A 13,265-nucleotide genomic window follows, 5' to 3' on the forward strand; every position below is an offset into this window, starting at 1 on the left:
CTATTTCACTATTAAATGTGGATTACAAAATTCTTACAAAAATTCTAGCTTTGAGACTTAATAAGGTGATACTATCAGTTGTCCACCCGGACCAAACAGGCTTTATGCCAGGAAAAAATACTTCTATTAACATTAGAAGGGTACAATCTATAACTCAATATAGCTCTCTGATACCGGGAAATGATTGGGCCTTGGCTTCATTGGATGCGGCCAAGGCTTTTGCTTCACTGGAGTGGTCGTTTTTATTTGCTTGTCTAGAGAAATTTGGTTTTGGTCCTAAATTTCGGGCCAGGATTCAAATATTGTACTCGGCCCCCAAAGCTAAAATAGTGATAAATAGTTTATCCTCCACATCTTTTCTTTGTCTCCGGCTTTATTCGCTCTGGCAATTGAAGCTCTGGCTATAAGTAAATGATCATCTGAGGTTATCAGTGGAATTACAATTGCAGACAGAACTGATAAAATTGGTTTATATGCAGATGACATGATAATTTTTATGGACAAGGTTAAAAATACTCTCCCATCTGTTATATCTACTATTGAAAAATTGAGTGAATATTCGGGCCTCTTTATAAATTGGGATAAATCTTCTCTTATGTCTTTGTCGCCCACTCCGAATACTGATTTGGAAATGTTATCTCCTTTACCTGTAGTGTCATGCGTCAAATACTTGGGGATTATGATTGTTAGAAATGATAGAGAGGACCTCTCGAGTAATATTCTTCCTATATTAGAATACGCTAAATGTAAATTTTCCTTGTGGGGGAGACTGCCGCTATCAGTGTCAGGAAGGATTAACTTAATTAAGATTGTCTTACTCCCTAAATTTAATTATATATTACAACATAGTATAGTACAGGTCCCTAAAAAATTCTTTACATCTCTTAACTCTTTGATGTCCACATTTATTTGGGGGAACTCCGGACCTAAACTCAGGTTATCTACCCTTCAAAGGCCTAAAGATATGGGAGGAGCAGCTCTGCCTGACTTCCATCTATACTATTTAGCAGGTCAGCTTAAAGAGATCCGTAGTTGGATGCCTGACTCCCAGTTACCGAATTCTGAGAAGCACTTGGCACACGTTTTAGGCACAGGTTGTTTATTGGGTTTTTTAGAATTGAATAAATCGACTGCCATTAAGTTGTTACCCCTACATAGATTGGCGAGAACGGTATGGAAACAGGCAAAGAAAAGAATTGACTTTACACATGTTATAGCTGAAATAACTATATGGGGGAATTCATATTTTGCGACATTAGTGGAACATCCATCTGCCCCCTTTTGGATAGCTAGTGGGGTCTATTTGCTAAGAGATATTTATGAAAGGTCTATACTGATGTCATTTGAACAGGTGCAAAATAAATTCAAGGTTCCAAGATCTCAATTCTTCAGGTATCTCCAACTTAGAAATGGTCTCAGATCTCACTTACAAAACTTTGAAATAAATCAAACTATTTCCTCATTTCCCTTAATAGGAATACTTAAATCTCAAGGTCCACAAGGTCTTTTATCTAGCTTGTATACATACTTGGTATCAACAGGCTTAGATCGAAACCCTTTGCCAGCAAAAAATAAGTGGAGACTTCTAATTCCGAATATGGGGGAGGAGGAGTGGGATGAAATTTTGGAGTCCCCGTCCTTTGTCTCTCCCTCCGTTAATAATATGCTGATTCAGCTATAATATTATTCATCAGTCATATCTCACACCCCTCAGACTATATCAAATGGGGCGCTCCTCTAATTCAGAATGTTTACCATGTCATGCCATAGATGCTGACTTTGTTCATTTAATCTGGGACTGCTTCATTATTAGGTCCTTCTGGCAGGAAGTTACCTCTTTACTATCCTCTTTAGTATCCATCCCGATTCCATGTGATCCACTGATTTGCCTTTTTGGGGTAATGGAGGATGATGCCTGGGATCACTATATTAAGATTTTTTTGAGAGAAACCTTATTTTTGGCCAGAAAATTTTTGCCACTAAGATGGATGGGCAATACACAGCCAACATTGCGATCCTGGATCATTCTGGTTAACTCAATCATTCCATTTGAAAAGATAGTATACCAAAACAGAGGTTGTCCATTAAAATGTTCCAAAATATGGGACTATTGGAATTCTTCATGTCTTACAGTCTCTACTTAGGCGAAAGGTTTGAGCTGGAAAGTAAATATGTAAGGTATGTGAGAATAAATAGAAAACCACGAGTTATAAGTGACAAATGTTGCTTATAGCAAGCATCTAGATCCATATATATAACGATGAGAGTCAATCTGAGCATGGAAAGGATAAAGACAGCACAAGTTTGATAAGTTATGGTTAAGAGTTCAAAGTTTGGATTGTATCCTAATTAGGTAAATACCCTTTTTTTTTCTTCTTTTTATATAATTCCATTAGATGCGACATTCACAGGGCAAAGAAATTATTTATATGCATGTGATAACCCATCCGACCTGTTTATTTTAATATGTCCTCATTGATGTAAATCTATGTTGATGTGATGTATCTGGATGTTTTCTACTACCAAATGCAATGTGTAATTGTTTATAAAATTGTTTAATAAAATAAATTAAGTTTAAAAAAAGATGGAAGTTCTAGCTTGGAGTTAAGAGGTCAAAGAGATGGCGATCAATGAGGGAAGAGGAAAAGGAAGGTGCAGAGGATGAGACGGCGGGCTGAGGGACAGGTGAGCGATGAGGGTAATATTATTTTTCTTTATCCTATCTGAAGAAACTCCCGAACATAACAATGAACATTCAATTCACAGAGGAGAACTTCAGTGTAGGTCTAATTTTCCTGTACAATTTCTTAGTAGTTTTTCATATCAGTTATAATTACAGTCTGCAGAAACACGGACTGCTGGGCACCAACATCACGGAGATCCCCAGCACAGCCAAACCATGGGCGCCTGTGCCGGTGACGTCTAATGCTGCTGCTACCAAGAAGTGCAATGTTAGCTTGTGATAGAAACACTATATGACCCAGGGTGATGTCTGCTACTGAAAGAAATGAGAGAAGACATCACCTTGTCATCCCTGCACACTGGTGGCTAGCTGCCATCTTTTTTCAGGACCTGTGGTCACCAGTCATACAGCTGTGATGGCAGTTTTCTATACTGCATGGAGTTGGCGCTCAGAAGTGCAACAGGTAATGTCTGGACCTTCCTCATACAAGTGCTGAGATATTGATCATTTCTTTTCTGGGCAGATTATAGGGTTCTCCTGTTCATGTGCCTCTGGTTTTGCATGCTGTTATTTGTGTGTTTCTTTGGGTCCAGGAAGTCTTCTATGTGCATTTTGGAGGTCTGTGGGGTTTTGCATGTATTTTGGCGAACATTCAGTTTTAACTGTTTCAAAGTTTAGTCAAGTGAGCGTTGCATAGGACTGTGAGCAGTCAGTGCTCTCTACACAGTGAGCGCACTGTCATCACCAACCCTGATCCTTGACTGACATCCTGATCTGCAACGTATGATGTGCGAGATGCCACTCAAGGAGCAGAGATGGTGATTACTGACTGCTCATAGCCCCAGGTGACTCCTCCTAGACTGGAAGCGAGCAGCTGCAGGAGGAATAGAACTTCATTTTCTTCCTGCAGCCAACTGTTCCCTCAGAATGGGTTCTCTATGTGCATTTCTGTTTATATGCATTTTGCTTAACGAGTTCCTAAGATCATAGATATCTCTGTAATTAATTTGGCAGTTAGTATATGACGTACATGCCATATATTTATTCTCACTGATAATGTGTATATTTTTTGTTTTTGAGTTTTTGTTTTTCCCTCTTCTTCTTCAAAGAGCAATTACTTTTTTTTATTTTTTCGTCAACATAGCCATGTGAGGGCTTGTTTTTTTGCAGCACGACTTGTACCTCTCAATCACACCATTCATTTTATCATAGCATATCATGAGCAGGGGGTTGGACCCGATGACCCTGGAGGTCCCTTTCAACTCTTAACATTCTATGTACTGGAAAGAGGTAAAAAAACATCCAAGTGCGGTGAAATTTAAGGGGCTAAAAAATTGAAATTTGTAACAAAATTTTTTTTGCTTGTGTCGCCATTTTCCAAGACTCTTAACGTTTTCAATTTTTGGTCAATGGGGCAGTGTGAGGGCTTCTTTCTAGTGCTCTGAGCAGACCTCTTTATTTACACCATTTTGGGATAGATACAATGTTTTGATTGTCTCTTATTGCATATTTTTCAGTGTAGTGGCAATCGAAAAAACGTAATTATGGGGTTCAGATTTATTTTTCTCATTACGCCATTTACCGATCAGGTTAATTAATTATATATTTTGATAGATCAGACTTTTATGGATGTAACAATAACACATGCGCCAACTGGGTTGACTAGCAGGCGTATAGCAGTTCTATTGGTAGCAGAAGCGTTAGACATCACCGGCAGAGACACTCACAAATGGTCGTGTTATGGATTTCAGTGCTGCTGGTCCCGACAGTCCGAGTGTCTGCAGTTCTGCAGTTCCTTCTGCCTGCAATCCAATTAATACAATAATATACATTATAATTAGGTGTAATTTTGGAGGTCTGTGGGGTTTTGCGTGCATTTTGGCGAACATTCAGTTTTAACAGTTTTAAGGTTTAGTCAAGTAAGCGTTGCTTGGGGCTGTGAGCATTCAGTGCTCTCTACGCAGTGAGCGCACTGTCATCACCACCCTGATCCTTGACTGACATCCTGATCTGCAGCGTATGATGTGCAAGATGTCACTCAAGGAGAAGATAGTGATTACAGCGCGCTCAATGCGTAGCGAGCACTGAATGCTCACAGCACCAGGTGACGCCTCCCAGACTGGAAGATAGCAGCTTCAGGAGGAATAGAACTTCATTGTCTTCCTGCAGCCAACTGTTCCCTCGGAACGGGACCTCCATGTGCATTGTGGTTTATTATTTTGCTTAATAAGTTCCTAAGATCATGGATATCTCTGTAATTAATTTAGCAATTAGTATGTGACATACACGCCATATATTTAATCTGACTGTTAATGTGGACATTTCTAACTATTTAACCCCTTCTCAAGATGACTATTCTCCATTTTTCCATTTTTGTTTTTTCCTCCCCTTTTGCAAGAACCATAACTCTTATTTTTCTGTCCATATAGCCGTATGAGGGCTTGTTTTTTTGCGGAACGGGTTGTACTTTGAATGACGCTATTAGTTTTATCATGTGATGCACTGGAAAGCGGGAAAAAAATTCAAAGTGTTCTAAAATTGCAAAAAAAAAGTGAAATTCCACAACTGTTTTTATTGCTTTTAGTTTTTTCATTTAACATGTTCACTATACGGTAAAAACAACCTGGCATTATCATTCTCCAGGTCAGCACAGTTACCGAGACACTAAACATTCATAGTTTTTCTTCATTTTTTTTTTTTATTTCCTGGCAGTCGTTTAGTGATGATCTCCTACTGATAAAATAGTTTATACAGTTATAAAAACTACAGCAACAGAACTGCACTAGATCATAAATACAGTGAAAGAACTGGTGTTGTCATCTCCTGGTTGGTACAAAAAGATCTTTCATTCCAACACAACAGATTAGATAAAAAAAAAAAACATTGCAAAACCAAGAACCATCACTTATAGTGTGCCTAGCTATAAGAGGCTCGGAGCCCAGTGCCCGGGAACCCCAAAATATATCACAGTCCATACCATGCTCCATGATAACGAGGAGAAAGATGGCCCCCACAGGCCTTGGTAGAGCTGGACCTTACCCAAATTGGAAACTATTTTAAGGGCTGCACGGTGGCTCAGTGGTTAGCACTTGTTGCTTTGCAGCACTGGGGTCCTGGGTTCAAATCCCACCAAGGACAACATCTCCAAGGAATTTGTATGTTCTCCCCGTGTTTGCGTGGGTTTCCTCCGGGTTCTCCGGTTTCCTCCCACACTTCGAAGACATACTGATAGGGAATGTAAATTGTGAGCCCCAATGGGGACAGTGCCCATAATGTCTGTAAAGTGCTGTGGAATTAATGGCGCTATATAAGCAAGTTAAATAAATAAGGGTGAGGCCACAATCTGCCGTGGCATTTTTTTAATGAATTGTTGAAGAGGCACAAAATTTTGCAGAACGGCTCATTCACCATCAAAATAAAGGAATATTTTTTTCGGCTAAATCTCGTGTCACTTGATGAAATCAATCACAAAAAACCTCAGCAGCTGCTGTCCGTTGTGATTTTCAGCCGGTTTTGCGGCTGCACCAATGCCCCTCAGTTCGGTCTTACCCTTAGGAGCCATCATAGCTGTTGCCTAAAGAGACAGATTATGGAGCCGATTCTCTGACCTGTCCTGATTGGAGTGGGGTCTTCTCTGCTCGCTCCGCTCTAGCTAAATATCACCTTTTGTGTTATTTTTATAGCTATTGTGCTACTGTACATTCATGAGAGAATCAAATGTATCAAACAATGTGAACACAAATATACATACCGGGGGGGGCGGAGGTGGGGGGGCACCCTGAAAACCTTGGTATCTTGGGATCTGAGCTGCTGAACCAAACAGTGCTGGAGTTCCTCCTCCCTGCAATATACGGTAATTAATACAATAATATCCATTATAAGTAGGTGTAATAAATGCCTTTATACAGATCTGTTAGTATTTACAGACATCATACACATAACAAAAGCACGGCAGGATCTTGCACGGACATTGTCTGGTCACTTTGGACATTTTGAGGTCTACACAGTCACAATTAGAGATGAGCAAATTTATTCAAGCAGAATTTAATTCTCATCAGATTTTACAAATATTTGTGTTCTCCAAAATATGGATTTCTTACAGTAAAGTCCAAAGCATGGTCAAGATGGAAGTTCTAGCCTGGAGTGAAGAGGCCAAAGAGATGGCGAACAATGAGGGAAGAGGGAAAAGGAAGGTGTAGAGGAGCAGACGGCGGGCTGAGGGGCGGAAGGACAGGTGAGCGGTGAGGAGAATATTATTTTTCTTTATCCTATCTGAAGAAACTCCCGAACATAACAATGAACATTCAATTCACAGAGGAGAACTTCAGTGTAGGTCTAATTTTCCTGTACAATTTCTTAGTAGTTTTTCATATCAGTTATAATTACAGTCTGCAGAAACACGGACTGCTGGGCACCAACATCACGGAGATCCCCAGCACAGCCAAACCATGGGCGCCTGTGCCGGTGACGTCTAATGCTGCTGCTACCAAGAAGTGCAATGTTAGCTTACGATAAAAATACCATGTGACCCAGGGTGATGTCTGCTACTAAAAGAAATGAGAGAAGACATCACCTTGTCATCCCTGCACACTGGTGGCTAGCTGCCATCTTTTTTCAGGACCTGTGGTCACCAGTCATACAGCTGTGATGGCAGTTTTCTATACTGCATGGAGTTGGCGCTCAGAAGTGCAACAGGTAATGTCTGGACCTTCCTCATACAAGTGCTGAGACATTGATCATTTCTTTTCTGGGCAGATTATAGGGTTCTCCTGTTCTTGTGCGTCTGGTTTTGCATGCTGTTATTTGTGTGTTTCTTTGCGTCCGGGAAGTATTCTATGTGCATTTTGGAGGTCTGTGGTGTTTTGCATGTATTTTGGCGAACATTCAGTTTTAACTGTTTTAAAGTTTAGTCAAGTGAGCGTTGCATAGGACTGTGAGCAGTCAGTGCTCTCTACACAGTGAGCGCACTGTCATCACCAACCCTGATCCTTGACTGACATCCTGATCTGCAGCGTATGATGTGCGAGATGCCACTCAAGGAGCAGAGATGGTGATTACTGACTGCTCATAGCCCCAGGTGACTCCTCCTAGACTGGAAGCGAGCAGCTGCAGGAGGAATAGAACTTCATTTTCTTCCTGCAGCCAACTGTTCCCTCAGAATGGGTTCACTATGTGCATTTCTGTTTATATGCATTTTGCTTAACGAGTTCCTAAGATCATAGATATCTCTGTAACTAATTTGGAAGTTAGTATATGACGTACATGCCATATATTTATTCTGACTGTTTATGTGGACATTGGTAAGTATGGCATTTAACCCCTTATAGACATGACTATTTTCCATTTTGCATTTTCGTTTTTTCCTCCCCTTCTTTCAAAAGCCATAACTCTTATTTTTCTGTCCATATAGCCGTATGAGTGCTTGTTTTTTTGCGGGACAAGTTGTACTTTTGAATGGCGCTATTACTTTTTTCATGTGATGCATTGCAAAGTGGGGAAAAAAATTCAAGTGTGTCAAAATTGCAAAAAAAAAAAAAGGTAAAATTCCACAATTGTTTTTATTTTTTTTATTTACGGTGTTCACTATAGAGTAAAAACAATCTGGCCTTATGATTCTCCAGGTCGGTAATTACTGAGACACCAAACACGCATAGTTTTTTTTATTTAAGGATAAAAAAAAAAATAAATTGAAAGTTGATTAAAAAATAAATAAGTAAAATGTTGCTTGTGTCGCCATTTTCCGAGACAGATAAAATTATTGGTCTATGGGACTGTGTGAGGGCTTGTTTATTGTGCCCTGAGCTGATGTTTTTATTTATTCCATTTTGGGTTAGATATATTGTATTGATCGTCTCTTATTGTATTGTTTTTTTTAGTGTAGCGGCGACAGAAAAACACGTAATTCTGGTGTTTCGTTTTTATGCTCATTGCGTTGTTTATTGATTGGGTTAATTAATTTTACATTTTGATAGATTGGACTTTTACAGACATAACGGTTGCAAATAAATGGATTTTTTCATTTTTTTTATTCCTTTATTTTTAATGGGGGATAAGAGGGGGTGATTTTAACTTTATTTTTATATTTTCTAAAACTTTTGTTGCCACTTTTCACTGTACTTTGTTAGTCTCCTTAAGGGACTTGAACCTGCGATCATCAGATCACTAGGTGTCACGCGTGTGTCAGAAGTGACAGTCGCCCTGCAGTTGGTTGCAGAAGATCTCTTCATTTGGCATTACAGACACCTTCTTAGCTGTCTCAATCTAGGACCCAGCGGCTACCTCCCTCCGGCTAATTGACACCCAGGCCTGGGTGTTTAAATACTTGCTGTTGCTAGAGGGAGGTGCCGGTAATATTCACATGTTTTTTGATGAAAGTTTGGAGCGAGTGCAGTCTGCTTACCTCCTCTTTGGTGCTAAGAGGACGTGTGTGTAATCTCTCTGAAGTCGGCTCAAGCCAAGTTACTTTCCCCTGTGTCTGTCTACCTTGTTGTCTGTAGTTGTTAGTGGGAACTGACTAGCGCTCATCTCCCCCCTCCCCAGCCAGGGCCTAGCTCTAGGGAAATACAGGGTTTTAGGTTCCTGTGCGGCGATTGGTGAGGAACCAACATAGGGACGTTAGGGGAGTCAGGGTGATATCAGATCAGCCTAGGAGGTCTCCACTCCCCATTCCCTAGTGTCTGGGCTCCCTTCCCCTCCTCCCCTTGTGTTACACTTAGTCTTTCCCACACCTTGCCTGACACTTGGCTCCTATTACCTATTGAGCCAATTCGGTTGACTAGCTGGTGTATAACAGTTCCATCACAGGTTAACATTGGATGAATTGGTAACAGCAGTGTTAGACATAGTTAGTTTGCTCACTGATTGGCCTTATTGGCTACTAAGAAATCACTGAGGTGAGTACAACAATCAGTAGTGAATATTCCTTTAAAGGGAATCTGTCACCAAGATTTTGCTATCCCCTTTGGAGAGCAGCATAATGTAGGGACAGAGACCCCGATTAATCATTGCCTGTGCATCTGCTTTTTTGTATAGTTTTGTGCATTTTGCGCCTTTTTTAAAAGTCAATTTTCGATGTGCTTGCCTGTTTATTTTTGTTTTCTGCTTTGTGGGCAGAGTTTAGTGCTTCAAGATGTTTTCAGCTGATTCTTCATTTGTGACTTTTTAAAAATTGGCAAAATTTGGCCCAACTCCACTCCAGTACCCCCATGGAGTGATTTCATGCACGTCCAGGAAAAGTCTCATTTTATCAAAAAGTTGCAAAAATGGTTGACCAGAGGAAAAAAAGGGAAATTTTGATTTTGCACAAAATTTGAATATAGTGTGTGCCATTTTGACAAATTTGGCGCAATATTACCACAAGACAAAAAAAAACAGTGTCTTAAAAAAAAAAAAGATGGATCAAGGCCTCGGTTTTTACTTTACTGGTTGCTGCAGTTTTGATTACAGCAGTTTTCTCTGCTGCAGATCCAGCAGTTCTCTGAATGCTGAGCTCTGTATAACCCCGCCCACATCATTGATTGGCAGCTTTCTGTGTACACTCTGCATAGGCAGAAAGCTGCCAATCAGTGAAGGGGGCATACTTGAACTTCCTGGCAGCAGGATTACGAGTCCTCTAGTGATGATCTCCTACTGATAAAATAGTTTAAACAGTTACGATAACTGCAGCAACAGAACTGCACTAGATCATAAATACAGTGAGAGAACTGGGGTTGTCATCTCCTGGTTGGAACATAAAGATCTTTCATTCCAACACAACAGATTAGATTAAAAGAAACATTACAAAACCAAGAAACATCACATATACTGTAGTGTCCATCTCTGTCAGAGGCTCGGAGTCCAGTGCCCGGGAACCCCAAAACATATCACAGTCCATGCCATGCTTCATGATAATGAGGATAAGGGCGGCTCCCATGGCCTTGGCACAGCTGGACCTTCCCCAGACTGAAAACCATCTTAAGGGTAAGGCCATCCATGGTGAGGCCAAAATCTGCTGTGGCCAGTAGCTGTGGCTTTTTTTTAATGAATTGTTGAAGGTGCACAAGATTTTGCAGAACGGCTCATTCACCAGCAAAATCGAGGAATAGTTTCTTCTGCTAAATCTTGTGCCACTTGATGAAATCAATGAAAAAAAACCTCAGCAGCCGCTGTCCGTTGTGATTTTCAGCTGTCTTGCGGCTGCACCAATGTCCCTCAGTTCGGTCTTACCCCTAGGAGACCTCACAGCTGTTGCCTAAAGAGGCAGATTATGGAGCCGATTCTCTGACCAGTCATGAATGGAGTAGGGTCTTCTCTGCTCGCTCCGCTCTAGCTAAATACGTCAAATTTTGGTTATTTTTGTAGCTGTCCTGCTATTGTAAAATGTAAGAAAAATGTATCAAACAATGTGAGCACAAATATACATACCGGGGGAGGCGGAGGAGGTGGGAGGACACCGGTTAGAAAATGTGGCAATCTTGGGGTATCTGCTTGGACATCGGTGGAACTAAACAGTGATGGACGTGTTTGTGCTTTCTGTAATCCAATTAATAATATAATATCTATTATAAGTAAGTGTAATAAATGCCTTTATACAGATCTGTTAGTATTTACAGTAATCATACACATAACAAAAGTACGGCAGGAGCTCGCACGGACATTGTCTGGTCACTCTTGAGGTCTACACAGTCACAATCAGAGATGAGCAAATTTATTCGAATGGAATTGAACCTTTTTATTAATGACCTTGTGGACGGGATTGAGAGTAAAGTGTCAGTCTGACGACACCAAACTATGTAGGATATTAAAATCTGATCTTGACATTAAGATATTGTAAAATGATCTGGATAAGATGACTGAATGGGAAAATGTGGCGCCCCTGCGGGTTCAGTTGCCACAGAGGTACTGCATCTCACCCAGAGGTGTGGTATCTCACTCTCAGGTAAGGATAGAGTGCTGCCCGGGTCTTTAACACCTGCATCCAACATTACATTACTCCAGACAGGCAGGACGGGCAAGATGCGCTGCTCCTCTGCTGAGCCCTGTCCCTGGCTGGAGTGGGGGGAACCAAAGTATTCGGAACCATGTAGTGGGTGTGGGTGGAGGAAGTAGTTCAGGGGAGCTCAGTAAGAAGCAATATAAAAGAGAGGGTGGATGGTTCTAGAGAGAGATTGAGTCAGAGGAAGAGTTGGGAGCAGGAGCTCTGCAGGAGCTCTGCTCAGGGAAGCGCGGGCCTGAGTGACAGAGGCCCAGGAGAAGGAGAGGAAGGAACGGGAGCAGAGGGAAGGCTCCAGGAGTGAAGAAGGGATCCCAGGGGTACGGGCAGTGCTGGAGGCCACCCGTACGCCCGAATCTACCAGGCGGCGGAGGGATTGAGCCTCAGAAGGGGACCGGCCCCTAACTAGTGAGAATTACAACGTTCAACTAGAAACCGGAGGCTTCTACTCTTTCAAGGAGTAGTTGCCGCATCCGCACTCAAGTCGCCAAAAAGGTAACCGCATAGGATCCAGGGAACTCCAGGTTGCCCAAAAAGATCCGGGGATACCGGCTTAGGACTCTGTTTGCGAGGCGCAGGGCAGGAAGGGTGAGAGCCAGCGCAGGAAGACGGCTGAGAAAGACATCTAGAACGGGGTCCTGTCAGGCACTCTGGAATTACCTGAGGGATTGCTGAACCCCAGCCCGGTGAACGCAGCACAACCTGGGAGGTTATAAGCTGGCAGTTGTAACCACGAGCAAAGAGAGAACTGTGAGTAAACCCTGAAGACTGCACCCCACTGTCTCTGTGAATTATTGCTGCGCCATCATCCCCTGCACCACACTGCACAACCACAGTTACTTAATCATCTACCATCACAGCACCCCCCTGGAGCTTAGCTCTACCTGTGGAGAAATGAACCAACTCTGCTGCATTAACATCAGCTCCAGAGGATCTGCTCCGCAGCGGCGGCCCCATATAGCCGCATACCACAGGTGGCGTCACGAACATTATATAAAAACTATAATCCCCTTTCCCAAAGACCCCTTTCATTGACCGCCCTGGGTCACCGCCACTGTGACATCTCCCCTAGCAACGACCGGCCCGGCTAACGAGTACCCCACGGCCCAGGGGGCGCTTCACAAACACTTGGCAGATGAGGTTTAATGTAGATAAATGTAGAGTAAGGAGCCATCATGACTGTTCCTCTCTGACCTGTCCTGAATGGAGTGGGGTCTTCTCTGCTCGCTTCGTTCTAGCTAAATATCACCTTTTGTGTTATTTTTATAGCTATTGTGCTACTGTACATTCATGAGAGAATCAAATGTATCAAACAATGTGAACACAAATATACATACCGGGGGGGGCGGAGGTGGGGGGGCACCATGAAAACGTTGGAATCCTGGGATCTGAGCTGCTGAACCAAACAGTGCTGAACTTCCTCCTCCCTGCAGTATAGTGAATACAATAATATCCATTATAAGTAGGTGTAATAAATGCCTTTATACAGATCTGTTAGTATTTACAGGAATCATACATATAAAAGCACGGCAGGATCTTGCACGGACATTGTTTGGTCACTCTGGACATTTTGATGCCAAACCAGGTCAACACAGTCACAATCAGAGATAA

General features: G+C 41.9%; 1 protein-coding gene across 11 annotated transcripts in view; it reads right to left on the bottom strand.

The window, feature by feature from the left end:
- Positions 1 to 13,265, bottom strand: part of PARP4 (poly(ADP-ribose) polymerase family member 4) — a 275,659-nt gene that overhangs the window by 41,684 nt on the left and 220,710 nt on the right. For 9 of the 11 annotated variants that reach the window (XM_073662418.1, XM_073662419.1, XM_073662421.1 and 6 more), the window contains 4 exons: positions 12,992 to 13,081; positions 11,087 to 11,194; positions 6,435 to 6,524; positions 4,411 to 4,485 (listed from right to left, as the gene is read on the bottom strand). In XM_073662418.1, the coding sequence (XP_073518519.1) occupies positions 4,411 to 4,485; positions 6,435 to 6,524; positions 11,087 to 11,194; positions 12,992 to 13,081 (363 nt within the window). The remainder of the gene's footprint in view (positions 1 to 4,410; positions 4,486 to 6,434; positions 6,525 to 11,086; positions 11,195 to 12,991; positions 13,082 to 13,265) is intronic. The other 2 variants (XM_073662416.1, XM_073662413.1) reach the window with 2 other exon arrangements.

This window comes from Phyllobates terribilis, unplaced genomic scaffold, assembly GCF_046119375.1.
Source record: "Phyllobates terribilis strain yellow unplaced genomic scaffold, ASM4611937v1 Scaffold_2__4_contigs__length_985480577, whole genome shotgun sequence".
NCBI lineage: Eukaryota > Metazoa > Chordata > Amphibia > Anura > Dendrobatidae > Phyllobates > Phyllobates terribilis.